Source organism: Streptopelia decaocto (genome assembly GCF_964273445.1).
Source record: "Streptopelia decaocto genome assembly, chromosome: 3".
Classification (NCBI taxonomy): Eukaryota; Metazoa; Chordata; class Aves; order Columbiformes; family Columbidae; genus Streptopelia; species Streptopelia decaocto.
The window spans coordinates 192,282-217,022 of NC_138656.1; the positions used below are offsets into that span (position 1 = coordinate 192,282).

Genomic DNA, 24,741 nt, shown 5'->3' on the forward strand with positions numbered 1-24,741 from the left:
TGCATGCAAGCTAACTGCACACAGAACTAGGTTAAAAATAGATTACAAAAGTCCCAGTCTCTTCAATGAACAATGTTGTACCTGGTTATTAAATCTCCGTTCGGTTTCCTCGTCTCAGCGCTTTGCTATTTGTAACAGCCATTTCCTGGGTACATTCTCACAGCAAGGTGACACCGCGCACATCGCGGCGGCTCCGAGCGGCACCGCCAGCCCGCACGAGGCTGTACTGAGACGCGACAGCACAGAGCCGCCGGCGTTTCATCGCTTCCTCATCGAACAGCGGGTTGGAGGGACCACAAGGATCCCTGGTCCAGCCTTTCCTGGCCAAATGCAGCGTCTTGACAAGCTGGCCTAGCACCCTGTCCAACTAAATCCTGAAAGGGTCCAGTGCTGGGGATTCCACCTCTTCCTTGGGAAGATGATTCCAACAGATTGCTCTCGTCATCCCGAATCTCCCTCTCGTGTCCCGGGGACACCACTGGAGCAGGAGGAGGCAGGTCAGACAGGCAGGACAGTCCTTTTTGACTCCAGTGTACTGAGGAATGACACTTGGCCACCAACTGGATCCCGTGACAGAGGAAACAACTGGAAGAGCCTCTTAAAAACTAAGAATGTCTCTGGCACGAGCCAGCGTTCATGGCCCCCTGCTCCTCCCAGCGCAGCCTGTCTTGTTCTGGGGAAGGGTGAAACACAGAAAACCGAACTCAATAACACAGCAGTCAAGTGGTAATTAACAAATCAAGCCATGCAGATTAAAAATTACTGTTTAGTGCTGGAGTGACTTGCAGCTCACGGTTATACTGCTTCCACTAAGCTCTTCTCCTTCATCCACGAAAGGCTGTGGGGTGAGGACGGGCTACGTGCAGGAGAGAGCAGCAGGAAAGGGACAATCCGCACGAGGGGATTATAAAAACGGAACCCACGCTGCTAGTGCTGGCTGAGCCAGAGCCGCGTTACGCAGCACCGGCTGCTGCCGAGAGCCCCCATCCCCGGCGCCAAGGGGACGGGAGGGCGGCGGGGGAGAAAGCGCGTGAGGCACAAACAGGAGAGCGAGAGCAGCCGGGACAGAGAGGTGGAGGCTGGGGGGACCCTGGCCTGAGGTCCGTCTCCCGTGCACAGTGTGTCTGCGGTCACGGAAAAGCCACACACACCACACTGCAGACAGCAGGCTCCTCGGGCGCACCTCCTCCTGTCCCCCAGCAGGCAGCCCCGCCAAACGCTGAGGGACTTGTGTCTGAAGGCTGAACCTGCTGCCATTCCATCGCCTGCAGCGTCCTCTGACCTTCCTCTACGCTCTCTTTGGCAGCAGAAAGCAAAACAGGCACAGCAGCTAAATAAACCATGTTCAGGTTCTGTGACTTAGCTATACAATTGAAAAAACCTGCATTAGTGTCAGAGGACAATGGAGCAAAGAGCTACAGACAGAACCAACCTGCACTACACCAGCATTTGGGGTATGGGGACAGTTCTTTACGTATTTCTATACACTAAACCATCTACGGGTTAAAATCTGTACCTGCTGCCTAGCTGAAATACGGCAAATCTTCCTCGGTGTGTGTGCAGGTACCAGAGAATCACAAGCATCAGCAGAACGTTACAACAGAGAGCAGGGATCAGGAAGGACGGCCCCCGGGGCTCGCCGCCGCAGCCCAGCGCGGCACCGCGGCACCGCGGCATCCACAGCACCAGCCTCCTCTCCAAATGTGCCCTGGCCAGAGGTCTCACACCGCATCAGAGGCTGAGTTCTTCAGCTGCCAGAGGCCCAGTGTGAGGTATTTCCAGAGCAGATCTGATTTTCAGAGCGCGGACGCTATGTTAAAATCCAGCCTTTGCGGGCGGCCTTGGTTTGCCCATCAAAAACGCAGGCGGCCTGCTCTGAGTTTGGAAATGGGCCCTCCCGCGCCAGGGATACAGACCTCAGGAGATTCCATCGCTCCCATCAGTGAGGAGAGACAGAGAAAACAACCCTCCGGTCCATAACCCTCGCTGGCGATCCGCAAAGTGTCATCAACACTAACAGGCCACTGAAATACTCATTTCTACCTTTCAGTACAGAACCATGGCACAACTCCTTTTATATAACTGTTCTGGCAGTTCGTAGGACGCCCGCTAACTCTTAGGGGTCTGCTGGGCAGACGTGTCTCTGACTTAACCCGCATTTCAAACTCTTCCCAATTTTCAGCATTTCAGCAATTTTAACTGAAATCCAGCCGCCAACCTGACTGAGCACCCACCTCAGTGCGTCTGTGGAGACATCAGTGACAATAAAACCAAACTGCTGGTAATACTGGCACACACACAAAGATTAACCACACCAGTAAAGGTGAATGACTTCTTGGTGAAGGCCTGGAAGTAGGAAAAAATGAAAGGCACAAACCAAAACAGTTTTATCTAGAATACCTGGATTATTTAAACGGAGGTTTCCTACTTGCTGGTTTAAATCATGATTCCACACAGCAACGTCAACCTTTCAGTCCTCGCCCCTCTGCGGGTTACGCTGCAGCAAACAGACGTGACTTGACGAGACCACACGCAAAACACCAGCAGAGTCAGGGACAGAAGCGGCTGGGACAGTTCAGCCCAAATCTCAGCTCTTGGCCTGGCCCGGAAGATGACGCTGACCGCCAACCCCAGCTCTAGCAAACCCTGTCCACTGGAAGCTGTCATCCGTAGCTACTTTCCAGTAGGTTTGAGGCATGCAATCATGGAGAGTAAAAATCAGGAGAATTAGCTTCTCTGCCATTGTGCAAAACAGTTAATTGTCTTCATTTGCTTGAAAAAAGCAACCTGGGCAAAAAGTCCTACTGAGGACAGGAGAAGACCTCCAGGGAACACAGCTTCGTGCCCTGGAAAAGCTTTGGTCATTAAAAACTGGTCTGAACCGACAGAGCTCTCACAGGACGAGCTACAGCAGAACCCGCAGTGTGCCGAGCACGTGCAGCTCCCAGCGCGCCCGCGGAAATCAGGGAGCCGAGGTGCCCAAAGGCAGCGCCGTGGGCTCCTCCTGAGCCTCCCGCCGTGAAACCTTCCCCTTCGCCCTGAAAAGTTCAGTGCTAATGCAAACACAGCTGGATCACAACACTTCCCAACAGCCCAATCTCTCCGCATGCTTCCTCATAATGACCAAGTCACCCCGGCCCTTCCCTTCAGTGCTTCTTCCAGAGCTCGTTACCCTATTGCCCTGTACTGATAACGTTATCTTGCTTCTCTTCTTCCCAAATGAGTCTGCACAGTGATGTTTCAAGGAACATTCTGTGAGACTGTAAAAATACTGGGTATGTTGGCAAGCGCTAAGGTGAATGCAGATTCAGATATTTAATTATACAGTCAATCATGCCTGCAATTCAGACAGCAGCTCAGATCTCAAAACTTAATTACTTTAATTTCAGATGAATCGCTTGTGTTGTCACAGGTAGTTTGACATGCTGCAAACAGCCAGAGATTACACTGGGGATAAGAGCCCCTTACTGCTAGTGAGGAAACGTACGGAGCATCCTGGGAAGTATTGAAAACCTGACTGGACACGGTCCTAAGCAACCTGACCTGACGCTGAAATCAGCCCCGCTTTGAACTGGGGGCCAGGGGGGTGAGGGCTCCAGATGAGACACCTCCAGAGGTCCCTTTGTGATCCTGGATACAATCGGTGACTCGTAAGTCACGCCAGTTGCCAACGACGCTGTGCCGGCTCAGCACGTGCATCTGAAGCATCTTGCACAACGGCGGCAGCTCTTGTGATGCTCCCGGGCGCCGTGTGCCCGCAGAGCCAGCCCGCCCGGCCCAGCGGGGCTTCCGCCAGCCAACCCGCACGGCCCAGCGGGGCTTCCGCCAGCCAGCCCAGCCCGGCCCAGCGGGGCTTCCACCAACCCGCCCGGCCCAGCGGGGCTTCCGCCAGCCAGCCCGGCCCAGTGGGGCTTCCACCAACCCGCCCGGCCCAGCGGGGCTTCCGCCAGCCAGCCAGCCCAGCCCAGCGGGGCTTCCGCCAGCCAGCCCGGCCCAGTGGGGCTTCCACCAACCCGCCCGGCCCAGCGGGGCTTCCGCCAGCCAGCCCGGCCCAGCGGGGCTTCCGCCAGCCAGCCAGCCCGGCCCAGCGGGGCTTCCGCCAGCCAGCCCGGCCCAGCGGGGCTTCCGCCAGCCAGCCCGGCCCAGCGGGGCTTCCGCCAGCCAGCCAGCCCGGCCCAGCGGGGCTTCCGCCAGCCAGCCAGCCCGGCCCAGCGGGGCTTCCGCCAGCCAACCCGCCCGGCCCAGCGGGGCTTCCGCCAGCCAGCCAGCCCGGCCCAGCGGGGCTTCCACCAGCCAGCCCGGCCCAGCGGGGCTTCCGCCAGCCAGCCAGCCTGGCCCAGCGGGGCTTCCGCCAGCCAGCCCGGCCCAGCGGGGCTTCCACCAGCCAGCCCGGCCCAGCGGGGCTTCCGCCAGCCAGCCAGCCTGGCCCAGCGGGGCTTCCGCCAGCCAGCCCGGCCCAGCGGGGCTTCCGCCAGCCAGCCCGGCCCAGCGGGGCTTCCACCAGCCAACCCGGCCCAGCGGGGCTTCCGCCAGCGACGGGCACCGTCCCGCTCCCTCGGGCTAAGAGAACCACGTACCAACGCCACAATGCATTTCTCAATAGCTACCAAGACAAGGTGTTAAATAACCAACTTTCATTCCTTTGACCACCCACACATCTTTGGCAGCTTAAAAAGCCTGAGCTGACGTTTGCTGTTCTGCTTTTCACTGCAAAGTGCAAGAGGGATAGCATAGGGCTCTACTGAAGGGAACAAAGCCGGAGAAATTTGTGGCAAGGTTGTGAACCCAGCAGCTAATTTCACAGTACGGTCAAGGCACAGGATGGAGCAAGAACTGTTAGGAACCATTAAACGCTCTTACCTGTCCTGCGAAAAGCCCACACACGCCAATAATACAGAGGATGTTAAATACAGCTGAGCCTACGATGGTTCCAACGCCTACGTCTCCTTTTGTGATAAAAACACCTGAAAAACAAGTTCAAGGCAAGCTGTGTAAATTGCAAAGAGCACAATTTTTCCACAAAAAATTGCAGACCTCATAGCCCATAATTTATCTAAAGAATGTACCCGTTCTGCCACTTTTTCTCATGTTTAATAGGGCAACGTGCAGCACTTGCTTTCTGAGGGCACCCGGATAGACTGTCTCGTGAAAACCAAATACCTTAGACGTGTCTCAGTCACCCGCCTCCCGATTTGTGACCCAGCGCTATGGCAATCCACACACCAGAGACAGCAGCTCCACAGGAGCAGCTGGTGGCACACGGACCTGCAGGAAACCATGTCCCACGGGCCGTCCCCACCACGTCCCCATCCCTACCGGCTCCCATGGCAACCATGTCCCGCGGGCTGTCCCCACCACGTCCCCATCCCTACCGGCTCCCACGGCAACCATGTCCCACGGGCTGTCCCACCACGTCCCCATCCGTACCGGCTCCCACGGCAACCATGTCCCACGGGCTGTCCCACCACGTCCCCATCCGTACCGGCTCCCATGGCAACCATGTCCCACGGGCCGTCCCCACCACGTCCCCATCCCTACCGGCTCCCATGGCAACCATGTCCCACGGGCCGTCCCCACCACGTCCCCATCCCTACCGGCTCCCACGGCAACCATGTCCCGCGGGCTGTCCCCACCGCGTCCCCATCCCTACCGGCTCCCGGCCGGTGGCAGCCGGAGCTGCCGGCTGGACGGGGCCTCTCGGGGGAGTCCTGGGGCCACAGCACAAACTCTTCTGTCACACTTGGTTAAAATTTGTCCGTGAGGTTAATGGTGAGGGAGGCGAACTGACAGACACGTGCATCATGGTACTGCACAAAATTCTGTCCTTACGAAGGCGGCCTAAAAATAACACTCCGTCTCCTGCTGGCTGCCGGTTTGTTTAAATCCACCGCTTGCTTTGAAGGCTCCAGCAGTATTTCTCCAGCTAGCGTAGTTTGGATCTATTTTCCCACTTTGTCCCTCTCTCAGAGCCGTGTCACACAGGAGCCGTCACCCGCCAAGTGACTCTCGCTGTCTGGTGGATTACGGCACCGCGAGATAATGATCTGACCGCCAGGGTTCTCTAAGCCGCCTGAAGGAATCCGGCTTTATTTCCACCCCGCTACTGCACTATCCTTAACAGAACAGAACCCCAACTCGGTCCAGCATCAGCTTCTACATTTTGAGGCTTTGCTTGTGTAATGAGACCTCTCTGCAGAGTACGCAGCTCTGCCTGAATTAACTTGTGCTCTGCATCTGATTGCTGTAACTGAAATAGCGGTATCTTCTAGAGAGAATACCTAAGCTGAGAATAATTCTGCTTGGTGATGGGAAGCCCACCTCAGCCTCCCAACCGCGGCTCTGATGATCACTACCAACAGAGACGTGGCAGAGTAAGACTGCAGGAACGTTTTCCCCTGCAGCAGGCACTGCGTGTTCATCACTGTGCGCCAGCGGACTGCAGCCCCCTGCGCTCAGGGCTGCTGAACCACACGAGGTTCCCGGGACCACTGAACCCCGATCACACTGCCCGTAAGCGGAGAACCGCCCGGGCAGCGTGAGGCTCTGACCAACCAGTCGCTGTGAGCAAGCATTCCAAATCCTCTTCTCCTCCCCAGTCTGGCTGTCCCCAAAGGAATCAGCGTGACCAGAGCAGCCAGAGCGGAGGTGATGGCAGAGCCCGCAGCTGGGGACCCCAGGAGTCTGCCCGGGTACCAGCGTCCTGGGGACAGCGAGGCAGGCAGGGGGACAGGCCGGGGGGACAGGTGGGGGGACAGGCCGGGGGGACAGGTGGGGGGACAGGCCGGGGGACAGGCCGGGGCTCTGCTGGCACAGAGCTCGGCCGAGCTGAGCCAGCCAGGCCAAGGCACAGCACAGGGGAGCTGCACGGCCCGCTGGCCCTGCTGTGACGGGGTCAGATCAAACCGCCCCCACGGCAGCCCTGCTGGGGGACAACGGCGCTCCTTCAGTGCTGCTTCACCTCGGGAGGATACCCCGCAATTAGCCCTGTGTGTGCCCACAGGGCACTGTAACGAGTGCTACAGGCACTGAGCAATCCGATCTCTAACTCTGAAGAGCGGCCAGGGACACGTGCAGGTCTGGAGAAGCAGCAGCAGTCAGTTACCTATGACAGATGTAAACAGCTCAGGCGCAGAGCTTCCCGCTGCCATGAACGTTGCCCCAGCCACGTCTTCGCTAAGGTGCAAGCGCTGCAGAAAAACACAACAGAGACATTGGTTACAACACTGAGAGGCTGAAGGAATTCAACTAGGAACATTAAACTGTTCACCAAGAGTGGGAAACTGCCGGTACGTATAAAGTTTCATGTTAATGAATTTTAAGTACAGGGGAAAAAGTCACCACGGGCACTGGTTACTCAGTCAGCATGTCTGTGTGCAGAGGGCAGTCTGTGCCGCGATACCCCCACAGAGGAGAGAAGGAGCAGCAGCACGGCAGCTTCACCAGCGCCGGCTCCTGGTCTCCTCCAACATGAGTGCAAGCTGTCTTAGAAAGCAAATGAAAATCAGGGCTTTACTGTAAGCACATCTGAACTAAACAGAACGCAAATGTCTGCCAGAGCTGGTGTTCTGGAACAAAGTCTCATCTCAGCACACACATTTGGGAGCACAAATGCTTTGTTGGTTTAACACAACAACCGCTTCCCGCGAGGGCTCTGAGTTAACGAACAGGGGAACACACCCACGACACCCAGGCCCCAGCGGGTGATGGAGCAGGACTCGTGGCACCTCCCCTCCCCAGGTCAGCCCGCTCACGTCACAGGGTCTGTATGCGGGGAGAGCGCTGGCTGGCGTGAGCCACGGAGGCACCATCTGCGGTCAGTGGCAGTGACAAAACCTTCCCCTTCTAGAGACATCAGACAGGGGGACACGACCCAAAGCTGCCGAGGCCTTTGAGAAGCCACCCGAGCCTTTTCCAACACGTTCCTGAGCACCAGCGTCAAGGACAAACCATGAAAAGCTGGATGTTTTGAAGACGAGCCGTTCTGCACCGATAAAATCAAAAGGAGCTGGCACAAGAAAAAGGCAAGCGTATTTCTTTTGCTATCATGTAATTAGAGAACAGCTTAATTATGCATAACATACATAAATAAAAGGACTTGAATGCCCTCAAAAGTGACCTATTGGACAAGAAAAACCTTTTTTGGGAGAGAATGATGTAGGAACAATAGGAAGAGTAAAATTCAGACCCACTCAGATAATCCATTTGGATAATCTGTAATGACACAGTATCTTACTTCTGGACAGCAGCTTCTTAGTACAAGTCTGCCAGATCTAGTGTTTCATCGCTAACTTTTCTCTTGTTATTATAATGTCACCTTATTCTATTGGTGGTGTTGGGTAACACAATAGTTTAGGACCGTTAATGCACATGAGAAGTTGTTATGTAGCGCTGAGAACGCAACAAATACCCAAAAAGTAAAGACCTGGTCAAGTGAACGTACGTTCTAGGCCCCGGGGCCTGTCGCTGCCGTGTGACAGTCACACGGGATGTCACGTGTCTGTACAAACCCAAACACGTCCGAGAACTTGTCAGAAGAGCAAACGGCGCCACAGTCCTGACACGTGCAGCTCTCTAGCCAGCCAGGCAGGCGGGGGCGCGAGACCCTCGCCCAGGGAACGCGGGGGCTGGAGGAGGGGACTCCGCCTGCCAGCCTCTCCTCAGGAAAGGCAGCAACCGCTAACGCTGTGCACAGTGTTTCCTGTCGGGATCTGCCGCTACAGGCGAGGACCACAGTTTCTGCGGACCCGCACAGGAAGCAGAGGTGTGGAGCAGCGCCGTGTCCCGGAGCAGCAATGAGTCCCGGAGCAGCCGTGTGTCCCGGAGCAGCCGTGTGTCCCGGAGCAGCGCCGTGTCCCGGAGCAGCAATGAGTCCCGGAGCAGCCGTGTGTCCCGGAGCAGCCGTGTGTCCCGGAGCAGCGCCGTGTCCCGGAGCAGCAATGAGTCCCGGAGCAGCCGTGTGTCCCGGAGCAGCCGTGTGTCCCGGAGCAGCCGTGTGTCCCGGAGCAGCGCTGTGTGTCCCGGAGCAGCCGTGTGTCCCGGAGCAGCCGTGTGTCCCGGAGCAGCGCCGTGTCCCGGAGCAGCCGTGTGTCCCGGAGCAGCGCTGTGTGTCCCGGAGCAGCGCCGTGTGTCCCGGAGCAGCGCCGTGTCCCGGAGCAGCGCCGTGTGTCCCGGAGCAGCGCCGTGTGTCCCGGAGCAGCGCCGTGTCCCGGAGCAGCGCCGTGTGTCCCGGAGTAGCGCCGTGTGTCCCGGAGCAGCCGTGTGTCCTGGAGCAGCCGTGTGTCCCGGAGCAGCAATGCGAACCGCTACTCCAGACAACATGTTTGTCACTATGGCGCAAGTCGCCTTCACCGTCAAGAAGTGCTGTGGTGCACTACAGGAGCTGTCACTGGCGAGGCCGCTGGTGGCTCTATGGCAGTGCCGGCCAGGGGTGCCCGCCCGCACCTCCCGGCCCAGCCCCGGCGAGCGGGGCGCGAGGCCGAGCCACCGAGCCAGCGCACACGCGGCGCTGAGCGACACAGCACGAAGCACGAGGAACGCTCCAGGACTGCAGCAAATACACTATCGGCACATCCTGAGGCTCGCGAGAACTCACGCTAGAGCAGCACACAAGTTCAAGTAACATCTTTCAGTACTTACTTCGCAAATCTTTTCCAGGGAAGGGACAAAGAAATCATCGCAGACAATCGCCAAGGCGTAAAACATGTACACAGCCTGCAAAAGAAAAGAGAAGATTTGAGTCTGGAGGTTGTCAAGCAGAAACAAACTGCAGCATCCCAGCTCAGACTGTTTTGGTATATACTGCTGAGAAAAATACGCTCTTGCAGGAAGAATTCATGGCACTCACCCTTGGTAAGTGAACACAAGGACAGAAACTGTTACTTCCTTGAAAGTTTTTCGGGGTTTTTTTGGAGGGGATTGTTTGTTTGTTTGTTAGACAAGCAAAACAAAATAGGGTTTTGAGTCTGGGCCAGCAGAAACACAAGCAAAACATGTAACTGTATGTCAAGTCAGACTCATCAGATGGGGCCCAGACTGCAGTCCAGGCTGCCTCATGTGGACAGAAGGCAGACGGCAGCAGCAGGGCAAGCACGTCCACCTGCGTTCAAACAGGAGCGCCAACAGCACGGCTCCAACGTTCTGCAGCCCGCTAGGCACTATCAGCCACCACCCAGCTGAACCCGAGAACCCAACAGAGTCCCGTCGCTTCCCCTGCAGCACACCCGCTCTGTCCGGCCGGGCCAGCGCCGTCCCGCTGCACCCCGAGCACCCGCCGGGACCAGGGCAGCGGCCGGGACGGGGCTGTGCCGGGACCAGCGCGGCGGCCGGGACGGGGCTGTGCCGGGACCAGCGCGGCGGCCGGGACGGGGCTGTGCCGGGACCAGGGCAGTGGCCGGGACGGGGCTGTGCCAGGGCTGTGCCGGGACCAGCGCGGCGGCCGGGACGGGGCTGTGCCGGGGCTGTGCCGGGACCAGCGCGGCGGCCGGGACGGGGCTGTGCCGGGGCTGTGCCGGGACCAGCGCGGCGGCTGGGACGGGGCTGTGTCGGGACCAGCGCGGCGGCTGCGCCGGGGCTGTGCCGGGACCAGCGCGGCGGCCGGGACGGGGCTGTGCTGGGACCAGGGCAGCGGCCGGGACGGGGCTGTGCCGGGACCAGCGCGGCGGCCGGGACGGGGCTGTGCCGGGGCTGTGCCGGGACCAGCGCAGCGGCCGGGACGGGGCTGCGCCGGGACCAGCGCGGCGGCCGGGACGGGGCTGTGCCGGGACCAGCGCGGCGGCCGGGACGGGGCTGTGCCAGGGCTGTGCCAGGACCAGCGCGGCGGCCGGGACGGGGCTGTGCCGGGACCAGCGCAGCGGCCGGGACGGGGCTGTGCCAGGGCTGTGCCAGGACCAGCGCGGCGGCCGGGACGGGGCTGTGCTGGGACCAGCGCGGCGGCTGTGCCAGGGCTGTGCCAGGGCTGTGCCAGGACCAGCGCGGCGGCCGGGACGGGGCTGTGCCGGGGCTGTGCCGGGACCAGCGCGGCGGCTGGGACGGGGCTGTGTCGGGACCAGCGCGGCGGCTGCGCCGGGGCTGTGCCGGGACCAGCGCGGCGGCCGGGACGGGGCTGTGCTGGGACCAGGGCAGCGGCCGGGACGGGGCTGTGCCGGGACCAGCGCGGCGGCCGGGACGGGGCTGTGCCGGGGCTGTGCCGGGACCAGCGCAGCGGCCGGGACGGGGCTGCGCCGGGACCAGCGCGGCGGCCGGGACGGGGCTGTGCCGGGACCAGCGCGGCGGCCGGGACGGGGCTGTGCCAGGGCTGTGCCAGGACCAGCGCGGCGGCCGGGACGGGGCTGTGCTGGGACCAGCGCGGCGGCTGTGCCAGGGCTGTGCCAGGGCTGTGCCAGGACCAGCGCGGCGGCCGGGACGGGGCTGTGCCGGGACCAGCGCATCAGCTGGAAACGACACTGCACACACGTCTCAGCACCATTTAGTTGCGTTCGGCTCAGTGAAGACATGGAAGTCTTTGAACAGGCAACCTATTTTAAAGACACTCTTCCTCCCCAGACAGACATTAAAAAATCATGAAAATATAATGGCCTTGCATAAAACGATTACAAATACCAGATTAAGCATTACATTAGGATTGATTTTAAAATGATGTTTCTAACAAACAAGCATCAGACAACTAATTGTAATCTCTGTATCAAAGGAGATTAAATATCTTACTCCAAATACATGTTCTGTTGCACAGGACACATAATAATCCATCCTGTTTGTCCAGCAGTCCTTTTGAGTTTCCCGTGCCAGTCTTTGTACTGGGATTAAACTGGCCTTGCTGAGGTAGAGCCGGGCACTGTTTATACAGAGCTGGAAGGCGCAGGAGCCAGCAGCTCCCGCAGGCCGTGCCGGCCCCGGCTGCCCCGCCGAGCTCCGGCCCCGCGGCTGCACCCGGCACAGCCGCTCGCAGCCCAACGGCACCGCAAACCCGCCCGGAGCTCCCGCACTGCACAGAAACCCACACACAAACCCAAACCGACAAACGAACAACCCACAAACCAAACAAATCAACGACCAAACAACACAAACAAAAAATCTCTACAACCAACCAACCGGCCCACAACTGGCCAACCCCCAGAGTCCGAGTGTGCTCGGAGCAGCAGCCCGCGGTGCCACCATGTGCGCGACAGCAAACCCCGCATCGTGCAGCCGAGCCCAGCCGAGCGCGTTCGGGGCGCTGGAAACCATCTCCCCAGCGACAGCCCCGTGCTGGAGGAACGGGGCACGGCTGGCTCTGACGCGGGGCAGAAACAGGTAACGGCAGGACACTCCAGAGCAGCCCGCAGCAGTGGGCGTCAGCATCCGTCTGCCTGACAAGCCACAACCACCAGAAAAGCTGCGGGGGTGCTCAGACACCTGCACAGGCCAGGAGCACACAGAGTGCCCAGGGAAGCTCTGTGCCAGCACGCAAAGCCAAGCGCTGCGCAGCCCTGGCTGCAGCTGCCGCCGCCAGAGGGACCAGCACCGGGTCCCTGTCCCTGCAGCCGCCCCCTTCCCGCAGGGGACGCGGAAACCGCGCACAGCGCCGGGGAAACCGCGAAACCACTTGATGAGTTCCGAAGAAGCAACTAGAAGGAAATTAAGCTCTATCGCTCCAAACATAATCTATTTTTAGTGGCCCACTTTTCCTTTAAACAGAAGCAAGTTCAGCTCAGACCCAAAACTATTGCTAAACTGTTCCTGCCCATTTTTTCCCAGACTTTTGAAGCGTTTTGGGATCTACTTTCATATTTATGAAGCATCAGATTATGCTGAGTATTCTGCACAGCTCTGCGCAGGATCTGCTGGGGTCTTTGTGCTTTCACCTCTGTTAAACAACAGTGCGCAGACGCCCTGGCAGCCCCCGGCAGGGAGCCCGTGACACCCCCAGGACCCGTCCACAGCCCCGGCAGGGAGCCCGTGACACCCCAGGACCCGGCCACAGCCCCGGCAGGGAGCCCGTGACACCCCCAGGACCCGTCCACAGCCCCGGCAGGGAGCCCGTGACACCCCCAGGACCCGTCCACAGCCCCGGCAGGGAGCCCGTGACACCCCAGGACCCGTCCACAGCCCCGGCAGGGAGCCCGTGACACCCCAGGACCCGGCCACAGCCCCGGCAGGGAGCCCGTGACACCCCCAGGACCCGGCCACAGCCCCGGCAGGGAGCCCGTGACACCCCCAGGACCCGTCCACAGCCCCGGCAGGGAGCCCGTGACACCCCCAGGACCCGGCCACAGCCCCGGCAGGGAGCCCGTGACACCCCCAGGACCCGGCCACAGCCCCGGCAGGGAGCCCGTGACACCCCCAGGACCCGGCCACAGCCCCGGCAGGGAGCCCGTGACACCCCCAGGACCCGGCCACAGCCCCGGCAGGGAGCCCGTGACACCCCCAGGACCGCGGCCATAGCGCCTTCTCTGGCTTCTGATAAACCAGCTTCACCTTGACGTCCTTCAGAAACAAACATGAAAGTATGAGCAAAGGGAGAGAGGAAAAAGAGTGAGTTTTTACAGAAATGGATACAAACAGTGTAAGGGGAGGTCAATAACCGAGAAGCGCGATGATGACCTGCTAATCATCACCCCATTGTCCTCCCTACAATTCAAAGCCCCTGTCACAGTCCAGTTTCCTCAAACCCACAAAGAAATTTCCATGGAGACAATGGGACTCTGTGTCTACATCCTTTTTTCCCCACAAAGTGCATTTCTGTGTGTGCTCTGATTTGATTGTGTTTGGTAACCATTTCTGCAAAGTAAAACACAGAATGCGAGGTTCACCACCCAATACGGTGACAGCCCTTTCCACCCAGACCGAAGAGCAAGGCTGCTAAGCGCCAACAGTCGTCTGTCTTCTCCAGCTCTCTAATTCCTGACAAACCCAGATTTCTCTTTGTATTCTGAGGTAGGCCATTCCTCTTGAAATGTCAGTCTTCCAGACCTCATTTGGATACACGTTAAAAGTATGTTCAGCTTATTCAGAACTGACAAAAAAAGCCTGTGGAAAAATAGACTATTTTGAGAGCTGAAGCCCAAATCCCAATTTATAGCAGACTGGAAAATAATCCATCTCATGGTTTATGTAGTCAACTGCACGAGAATGCTGTGTGATTTCATTGTTATTAATAATGAAAAAATACAGTCCAGGTCTCATCTCTTAAATAGCCTGGAAAAGCACGTTCAGAGGTAGGGATCACACAGAGATTAACTACTGTTTTAGAAATTCACATTTTTAATGCTCTCATAATAAACTTATTCCTGTAACTCAAGAGCTTTAACAAACAGTTTTTGTGCGAAAGGTAAGAAATGTGAGGTTCCAAGGCAGCAGCCCAGTGCTGTAACCACCAGCTCTGCCTGGAGCGGCTGCACAGGCGCTGCTTTCCAAGTGGAGATGGAGTGACGCGCAGAGGGTGAGCTGCTGTCTCGGACAGCGCTCAGAGCGCTGCGTCTCACCCGCAGTGTAGTTAGAGGGTGCCAACAGCCCACCCGTATTTCTCAAGAGCACGTTACGACGTTTACGCACTTTCTGTATGCTAAGTGCAGCTGACGCAGGTCCCTGAATAAGCTGAGCACAGCGCCGCTGCCCTGTGGGCCGCAGGACAGCAAACGGCAGCCCCGGGGCGCTCACCGCGCCGGCCGCGACCGCGCCGGGCCCGGGACGGCACGAAGGGACGCGCCGCGCGGCACCCTGGAGAAAGGGCTGTGTGCATGGCTGGGAGCCTGCCGCGGTGCTGCACACCCAGCTGGGCCCAGCACCCTGGAGAAAGGGCTGTGTGCATGGCTGGGAGCCTGCCGCGGTGCTGCACACCCAGCTGGGCCCAGCACCCTGGAGAAAGGGCTGTGTGGATGGCTGAGCCTGCCGCGGCGCTGCACACCCAGCTGGGCCCGGCACCCTGGAGAAAGGGCTGTGTGGATGGCTGTGGTGTGGATGGCTGAGCCTGCCGCGGTGCTGCACACCCAGCTCGGCCCGGCACCCTGGAGAAAGGGCTGTGTGCATGGCTGGGAGCCTGCCGCGGTGCTGCACACCCAGCTGGGCCCAGCACCCTGGAGAAAGGGCTGTGTGCATGGCTGGGAGCCTGCCGCGGTGCTGCACACCCAGCTCGGCCCGGCACCCTGGAGAAAGGGCTGTGTGGATGGCTGTGGTGTGGATGGCTGAGCCTGCCGCGGCGCTGCACGCCCAGCTGGGCCCAGCACCCTGGAGAAAGGGCTGTGTGGATGGCTGTGGTGTGGATGGCTGAGCCTGCCGCGGCGCTGCACGCCCAGCTGGGCCCAGCACCCTGGAGAAAGGGCTGTGTGGATGGCTGTGGTGTGGATGGCTGAGCCTGCCGCGGCGCTGCACACCCAGCTGGGCCCGGCACCCTGGAGAAAGGGCTGTGTGGATGGCTGTGGTGTGGATGGCTGAGCCTGCCGCGGTGCTGCACACCCAGCTCGGCCCAGCACCCTGGAGAAAGGGCTGTGTGGATGGCTGTGGTGTGGATGGCTGAGCCTGCCGCGGTGCTGCACACCCAGCTCGGCCCAGCACCCTGGAGAAAGGGCTGTGCGGATGGCTGTGGTGTGGATGGCTGAGCCTGCCGTGGCGCTGCACACCCAGCTCGGCCCGGCGCTCACCTCCTGCACCACCGAGGCGCAGCGTTCCCATGGAAACCTGCAAGCCCTGAGCCTGCCAAAGTTTATGGGGACGCTACGCAACAGCCATTTAGCTGAAATAGAATCATAACACAGAGCACTCGCATTACAACATGCAATACAATCTAATTTATCCCATAAAAGAAACCATGAATCACTGAACGTAGTTAACGGTGACTGCTCATTTAAGTTGACTACAAATTACGAAATGCTTTCACACGTTCATTGGCTGCTTAAGAATGCCTCTTCCCCCAAGAAGTACCAGCTTGGCAGCTCTTCTTCAATTAAGAGAACACTAAAAAAGAAAAGAATTGCCTTCATCTGCCTACCAGAAGTTGAGGAACGGGTCTGGAGGGACCGCGCCGCCCTCTGTGAGAGAACCACGGCTGCTCAGCACAAGCCAAGTGTCCGGTGGACGGACAGACCAGGGCTATTCACATAAATTTATCCTGAGCATCTTTACTTTTGGCTTTACCCATGCGCGTCACTTACATCGACCTGCTTGGGGCAGAGATCACAAAACTCCACGCCTAACATTGCACAGAATTCCAATCTTCAAAGGAGCATCTATCAAAATCGTGTCGGCCGCAGCGACTGCAGAAGACGCGCACGGTGACAGAACTTACGCAAAGGACGTGCAGGACCACGGCGCCGTGCCTCCTGTCCTCGTTGGTGAAGATGTCGTTAGGGAATTCATGGAGGGCTGCAAAAAGGGGGGAGAAAAGAAAGTTTAGATGTTTCATCAGCCACTCAAAACCACCACCTTGCTGTTAAGTAACATAACGAAAAGTTGCCCAAGCCCTTCTGCTGGCCATCAGCCGTACGACCGCCATGCCAGGGGCTCTTTGTTTTGCCTCCCTGTTAGTTCAGCTTAACTTGTCCCCTGGCAATTACGGCCCTTCCCCAAACGTTTGCTGTGTCGTTTGCTCCCTCTCACGCTCTCCCCGGGGTGTCCCTGCCAGGCACCGCCAGGGCAGGACGCTGGGCCAGGTGCCCATCGACCCGACTTCCAACTTGGGCACTTTCTGAACAGCCAAGAGAGGAGAAGGAGCCGCTCCGGACTGTGCAGGAGCGCTGGGGGAAGCCGAGCTGTGACCTCGGGATGCCCGAGCGCTGGTGCTCTGCTCGTGTGCTCCGCGCAGCACCCGGAGCTGTGCCCGCAGCGGGTCTGCCGACACCGGCTCCGGCGCCTGAGCCCGAGAGAGCCAGAAGGTCTGGAAGTGAGCAGCTGACAGCCATCGGGACAGCGGGCGGCCCCTGTGCCAGCCCACAAACCACTCAGCGGTTTAGTTTGCTCACTGTGTCTTCATCAAGAGCAATACATTTTTGTTAGATTAGCCGTTCTCTTTCCGAAGGCAGGTAATCAGTACAACAGCTGAAAAGAGCACACAATACATCCAGGTAACCCGTGTTGCAAACACGGTGTTGCAAGGCATTTCAAGACAAATTACTTTCACTTACTCAAATGCTTTATTACTGTTCTGGATGTTGACGGAATTACAAAGCACTTAAAGACAGTCTGCAGGTTAGGCTGCAGGAATGGCTTTTGGTTATAAACTGAAAAGCAAGTGAGAAGATGGTATTCTGGCATTCCAAGTGCTCCTGAGTCATTCCAGAGTTGAGCTGCTCAATAACAGCTGAAATAGCGCTTTCCTTCTAACGGCCAATTCCGCACATTCAACCGCAAGTCCGAAAACGTCAGGCTGCATTTTTGCTGGCTTTCACGTCGTTATCGTTAATAAAGCTCCAGAAATTAGAAGTCAGCAATGCCACAGATGATGAAACGGAAAAACAACACAGCTCACTCTCACAGTTTTGCTGCCTGTGAAGCAATAACGGAGCAAAAGGCGGCTACTTCTTAATTGTGTTACTGATGCAAGCAAGGGATCTACCCGGGCACTGTCTGAGGAGGATAACAGTATTGTTTATGAAAGCAGTCTTTTGGGCAAAGACTGGGGTTAAGACTGTCGACTGTGCTCCTGTGCACCGGTAAATACTCTAACGAGCGCCAACAAGGCAGCAGGCGCTGTGCGGGCAGGACGCCACCCTCCTGCCACCGCAGCCCGCGCGGTGCCGGCGGTGCCGAGCCGCCGGGCCGCACCGGGCGCGCGGGCTGAGGGAGCCGGTCAGAGCGGCACCGGCACGCGGACAGGACGCTAAATCATCAAAAAGAAGGAAAAAAAACCCAAACACCACAAAGCACTACAGAATACAAAAGGCAATGAAGTCGGAATAGCTGGAAAGGGTTCATCTTTCCTCAAAAAATACCACTACATGAGGAAGGCAAATGTTTTCATCCCGGTTTTGTTTCAGAAACGTTCCTGACTGCTCGCCAGCCCGTAAGACGCTGCAAAGGGAACGTGGGCAGGTATTTTTCAGCACTGTGCACAATGGTTTGCTGACACACGCCTCCCCATCCTCCCGCAGCTGCCGGGGAGTTCAGCGACAGCTCATGACAGAGGCGGCAGAACCCAGCGCCCTTATGGCGAGTGTCTGCGTGCTCGAGGAGCCCGAGCGCACCCCAGGTAAAACAGCAGCGTGGAGCCAGGCCGGGCTGCGGCCCCGCGGCTGCGGAGCCCTCTGCACGGCTCACGCGCCGGGCCCCGCTCCCGCCCTCGCGGCAGCGAAATGCACCCGCTCGCTAAGCAAACCCAAGGTGTCCGTCACTGCACTGCTACGACACTGTCCGAACACTAACGCTTTTAGTGGCTTACACTTGAACGTGTACAATTACAAAATAATGTATGCAAATCTGAAATCTGCTGCATTTTTATGAGATGCATCAGGTGCAGATGAGCACAGATAAGAGCAGAGCTCTGCGAAACACAGGAGCTCCTTTCTGAGAAGAAATAAAGGGTGCTGCTGGAACACCACTCCACCAACAGCTGCCCTATTTAGCTGCTAGAAAGGCTCACGCAGTTTGTTATTTTGCTTCAAAGAGTGCTCAGCTTTTGTACAGAAAGCAGCGGCAGATTTTGCCAGGCTTATTTGGCTTGTAGCAGGAAAAAACCAACCACCCTGTCAGAGATTTCTGCCCAATCGCTCCGCTCCCGCCCTGCGGACCGGCGGATCCTCACGAGCTCGGCATCGCCACCAACGCTCCTTGCGCGGCACCAGGTACAACACGAGCTGCCACGGCCGCCCCGGGCAGCACCGGCGCCGACGGCGCTTCACCGCGGGCACGGCGGCTCCGGCGCGCGGACGCGCGCAGCTCGCGGTGAGCGTTCGGTGAACAAGAGCCGTGTGCAGGAGCGCAGGCTCAACACAACGCCTTCTTAGGGTGCGGTTTGACCTTGCATCGGCAACTTGTAAAATTACTAGTAAATATTAGGATGATTGGAACTGGAAGTAATTGGAACTAGATGACTATGAGCATGGTACAGGTTAGCTTTGTAAAGGAGGCTGAACAGCAACGGAGCGGATCAGCTGCCTGCCCGCAGCAGAGCCAGCACGCGGCACGGCCAGCACCCTCCCTACCAGCTACAGGAAGGGTCTGTACCACACGAGACAGCAGAAAGCTATTCTAGCCATAATACAACGAGCTGGAATAAAACCTTGTCCTTTGTTCTCAATCAGTGTGCGACTCACTGAACTCGGAACCCTGTTCAGCCTTTGGCTGCCTCACAAAAGGATCCGCATCGCTGCTGCTCAGAGATCCGCTGGTACAACACACCCGCTGGTACAACACACCCGCTGGTACAACACACCCGCTGGTACAACACACCCGCCCCTGCTCTGCAGCCAGGCTGCTCCAGCAGATCCCAGGATCCCCGCACAGAGATGCTGCTCCAGCAGATCACAGGATCGCCGCACAGAGATGCTGCTCCAGCAGATCACAGGATCCCTGCACAGAGATGCTGCTCCAGCAGATCACAGGATCCCCGCACAGAGATGCTGCTCCAGCAGATCACAGGATCCCTGCACAGAGATGCTGCTCCAGCAGATCACAGGATCCCTGCACAGAGATGCTGCTCCAGCAGATCACAGGATCCCCACACAGAGATGCTGCTCCAGCAGATCACAGGATCCCCGCACAGAGATGCTGCTCCAGCAGATCACAGGATCCCCGCACAGAGATGCTGCTCCAGCAGATCACAGGATCCCTGCACAGAGATGCTGCTCCAGCAGATCACAGGATCCCCACACAGAGATGCTGCTCCAGCAGATCACAGGATCCCTGCACAGAGATGCTGCTCCAGCAGATCACAGGATCCCTGCACAGAGATGCTGCTCCAGCAGATCACAGGATCCCCACACAGAGATGCTGCTCCAGCAGATCACAGGATCCCTGCACAGAGATGCTGCTCCAGCAGATCCCAGGATCCCTGCACAGAGATGCTGCTCCAGCAGATCACAGGATCGCCGCACAGAGATGCTGCTCCAGCAGATCACAGGATCCCCGCACAGAGATGCTGCTCCAGCAGATCCCAGGATCCCCGCACAGAGATGCTGCTGCTGAGCTCATGTTCCTGCCCTTCTGCAGGACGAGACTGGAGTGATCCTGGGGGCAGTGGGGAGCCTTACCCGTTCCAAAGCCCGTTTCTCTGCCGTTCCTCTCCCTCTCCTATTTAACGTTTCCACCTTCCCAAAAGAATTCTTTTTAAAAACAAAGAAACCCAACCGACCAACACTGTACTGGACTGACAGCTCTCAAAGCTGCAGCACATACTCATTTTGCTTAAGGTCTCCACACTGCTGGCCAGTGCACCTACTCCAGGGACAGGAAACCACTCGGGAAATGTGCCGTCGCTTTCACAGGAGAAGGAAGAACTGAGGATGCTCAGTGTAGGGAATGAATTATCAGCAGAGAAACCTGTCTGAGATTTAAACTTCTCTTTTCTCAAGCTGTCCTCACAACTCTTTCACGGCCAGAAGCAAGTCCCGTCAGTGCCAGCGCTGCAGGCGCGAAGCAGCCAAGCAGCCCGTGGGGAGGCCGCCCGTTCTGCACACAGCTGTCAGCGAAACGGCTCTGCCCAGCGATCCCGCTCGGCTGGTTCTCTCCAGAGAGCGCTGGAGAAGGGGCCGCACGTCCCACCGCGCGGCAGACGATGAGGCTACAGAACAGCAAGACTTGAAAAGATTACATGAGCGGGCTGGATTAGAAACCAGGATCTAGATACACAGCTCCAACAGGGCTCGCCGGCACTCTCCATGTCAACGCTACTCCAGCAGTCACTCAAAGCCCCACAGACAGCTGTGGTTCTGCAGCTGGACGAGCGCGGGCAGGGAGCGCACGGGGCGAGCCCGCGCCCAGGCCCGCACGTCAGATCAGTCGCGCCGGGGCCCGGCTCGGGCTGCTCAGAGCGCGCCAGCCCCGGCAGGAGAGCAACCAACACCGTGAGCAACCGCCACGGCGGAGCAGGAACGCGAGGGAGCACCGGCACGCCGTGCCACCGGCACCACACCGCCCCGCCGGCACCACGCCACCCCACCGACACCCTGCCACCCCGCCGGCACCACGCCGGCACCCCGCCGCCCCGCCGGCACCACGCCGTCCCACCAGCACCACGCCGCCCCGCCGGCACCACGCCGGCACCACGCCGCCCCACCGGCACCACGCCTCCCCGCCGGCACCACGCCGCCCCACCGACACCCCGCCGCCCCGCCGGCACCACGCTGGCACCACGCCACGCCAGCGGCACCACGCCGCTCCACCGACACCACGCCGCCCCACCGGCACCACGCCGCCCTGCCAGCACCACACCGGCACCACCGACACCCCGCCGCCCCGCCGGCACCACGCCGCCCCGCCGGCACCCCGCCGCCCCGCCGGCACCACGCCGGCACCTCGCCACCCCGCCGCCCCGCCGGCACCACGCCGGCACCTCGCCACCCCGCCGGCACCACGTCGTCCCGCCGACACCCCGCCGCCCCACCGGCACCACGCCGCTCCACCTGCACCACGCCAGCACCACGCCACCCCACCATCCCTCCGGCACCACGCCGCCCCGCCACCGACATCCCGCCGCCCCACCGGCACCACGTCGGCACCACGCCGCCCCGCCGGCACCACGTCAGCACCACGCCACCCCACCGACACCACGCCGCCCCGCCGGCACCACGCCGGCACCACGCCGCCCCGCCGGCACCCTGCAGGCACCACGCCACCACGCCGCCCCGCCGGCACCCCGCCGCCCCACCAGCACCATGCAGGCACCACGCCACCACGCCACCCCACCGGCACCCTGCCGCCCCGCCGGCACCCCACCGGCACCACGCCGCTGGGACAGCGCACCAGGGAGCGCCCCCGCGTGTTTGTTCAACGGGTTTCTGTCACTTCTGCTACCATCACCTATGGGGGCAGACCTAAGTGGGGTGGACCTTCTGACTTCTGAATCTATGCCAGCAGCTTTTTACACAGGGAAATAAAAATGTGGTTTAAAACAATTAGTTACCTTTTTTTTTCACCCCATCCTCAAATTCCGAATTTTAAACTCAAGCTCGAGATTTCTGATTGCTTCATGGTCAGCAATAACATCACCCTCACCGCCTGCCCGCACCATGTCCAGCCCAGCTCCCTGACCTCCAACACCTCCCCGAAGGGCACCGACTCCGACAGCGCCGCAGGCCCTGCCCGCTATCCAGAGGAGTAACCGCTCCGTCCTGCCGCCTGTCTGTCCGTGACCTGCTGGGTGACCGTGCAGACAGGGGGACACGAGGGGCTCAGGAACCGCCGGTGTGTCCAGCCCCACGGCTGGAGGTGACGGCCCCACGGCCCGCAGCACAATATGAGACAACGAACCACGTGCACCACGGGAATTCAGAACCAGCAGCTCATGTGCACGGGAAGTGAGAACAAGCAGCGCTTGTATCCTGGAGGAAGCGCTCAGGAGCAATCGCTCACTGAGAACACAGGGCACAGCGAGCTCGCCCGCCCTCCATGTCAACACCCTGCACTCGGGCTCCCGGAGCCCCGCTCCTGCCCTGGAGCACCAGGGCCAGCAGGGGAAGCTCTGGCCAGGCTGGAGATGCTTTATCTCTGTTTAGAACACACAGACACACGCACACAAAATGTGCATGGCTTTGGTGGTGTACCTGATGGCTCAGCTGCTTGTAATTCCATGCACATCTGATTTTGATGTGTTCAACACTGAAGGTGTTCAGAGTTGTACAGAAATGGCAATGTGCATTTCCTTTGGAACGAGGCACATGTGAAGTGCCAACCCTGGGCACCTCGTGTTCTGTGGTCCGCCCTCTCTTCAGAGCCCCTGGGCTCTGTGTTGTGTTGCGGGGTGCCCTCGGGCTCCAGTCCTGCTCCACCATGTGCCTCCTCCACCGTGACGAGTGAGCACACGCTGAACAAGAGTCAGGTGCAGAAGAGGATTCCCTGAAACAGAAGCTGTCCCCAGATGCAGAAAGTGAAGCCTTGAAGAACAAAGCTCTGCATTATGAGCAGAGCCCCTGTGAAGCCAGAGGTCCTGCCTTGGCCTCCACGCCAATGCACAGCTTGCGAGGCCAGAGACGCATCTGAGCTCTGAGGACAACAGCAAGTGTATCTAAACACAAACGAGGAAGAAGTCAGAAATAATAAATAATATGCAACAACATACAGTTCAGAGAGAGTTTAAGTCAAATAACAACAGCAAGTGACCTTTAAAGAGAAGGTTATATTTTCTTTTGTTCAGTAGAAAACTTATTTCTGCCAGCAAGATTCTGGCAACTGTTTTCCAGGACCTTTCAGCTTTTGTATCTCTGCGTTTAGTCGGAACGTTTTTGCTCTGCTTTGTTTGTGCCCCCCCCTGAGGAGGAGCCGCGTGGGCACCGGCGGCGCTGCCGCGGCTGCGCCTTCCCGGCCGAGCCCCGCGGGCCCCGGGTCGGGACGATTCCCTCGGCCAGCGCAGACCTTGTGCAGTTATCCCTGCCCGCCGCGCGCGGCCAGAGACACCAACGACCGGCACAGGGAGGCTCTCAGCAGAGCCACAGCCAGAACAGAACACGTTTCTGGCTGGGTCCTGTCCTCGCACGAACTGCCAGAACTCCCAATAACTTCCTGGCTCAATGACAGCTGCTCTGGCCTTCCTGGACTCCTTCTGATTTGGTACAGAATGCAGTCCCTTGCATTAGCTTGATTTTGGGGAAAAAATATTTACATTATGTTCATATTGATGGGCAAGCAAACAAAAAAGGCCATTTTTTGCAAGAAGCATTTTTACAAAGCCACCTGAAAGGGGGCAGATGCTGCTGTCTCATCTCTTCTTATCGTGGAGAGGAAAGGCAGGGAGTTTTTCATCTCTCAAAATCCCAAGTGCTGGATACAGGGATTCAATGAGTTTAAAGGAGGGAGCAAGCTCCCCTCAGTGTGCTTCAGCCGGATCCCCATTCATGGCGTGGCTGGGAATCCGGATCAGTGCAAACCAAAAAACCTCTTGCAAACAAACTTTTGTGACTCTGCCCAAAACCTGTCAAACCTTTAGTTAAGCACGTGGTCCGGGAACGTTTCCTGCTGCAGACGCTCCTTCCAGCCCCGCGCACAAGCTGTGGGACACAACACAACGAGCAGGAGCCTGGGCTGAAACACCAGACGGACGGAGCCAACGCTCGGCCAGGGCAGCAGGGAACGCGGCACCCACGGCTGCAGCCGTCCCCTCCGCGGAGGAGCCCCTGTCCGGGAGAGCAGCCGCTCTGAGCGTGCTCTGGTGTGCCTTGTGAAACAGCAACATGACCTTTCATTAGAACTAGTAGAACCAGCCTCACACAGCCTGTCCTTTCCACAGACAGGAATCACGGAGAAGGCCAAAGGGATGTTCATTTGCATCAAAAGCAAGTCTCCTCATTTTGCTATTGATCCTGCCTTCGGGAGTCCCCAGTTACCACTTCCCTGCTCCACATCTCACACACACAACCGTGACCGAGGGACATTCCACAGCCCCGGCCCCGCTTCTCCTCCACCCGAGGAACAACCGTGACCGAGGGACATTCCACAGCCCCGGCCCCGCTTCTCCTCCACCTGAGGAACAACCGTGACCGAGGGACATTCCACAGCCCCGGCCCCGCTTCTCCTCCACCCGAGGAACAACCGTGACCGAGGGACATTCCACAGCCCCGGCCCCGCTTCTCCTCCACCCGAGGAACAACCGTGACCGAGGGACATTCCACAGCCCCGGCCCCG

At 58.8% G+C, this 24,741-nt stretch overlaps 1 protein-coding gene across 1 annotated transcript in view; it reads right to left on the reverse strand.

Moving 5' to 3' along the window:
• The window catches only part of SLC24A3 (solute carrier family 24 member 3), a gene marked incomplete at its 5' end in the record, with an annotated part of 114,129 nt that overhangs the window by 35,222 nt on the left and 54,166 nt on the right, over positions 1–24,741 (reverse strand). The window contains 4 exons of the mRNA XM_082048462.1: positions 4,861–4,964; positions 7,103–7,187; positions 9,637–9,711; positions 16,259–16,335. Of these exons, the coding sequence (XP_081904588.1) occupies positions 4,861–4,964; positions 7,103–7,187; positions 9,637–9,711; positions 16,259–16,335 (341 nt within the window). The remainder of the gene's footprint in view (positions 1–4,860; positions 4,965–7,102; positions 7,188–9,636; positions 9,712–16,258; positions 16,336–24,741) is intronic.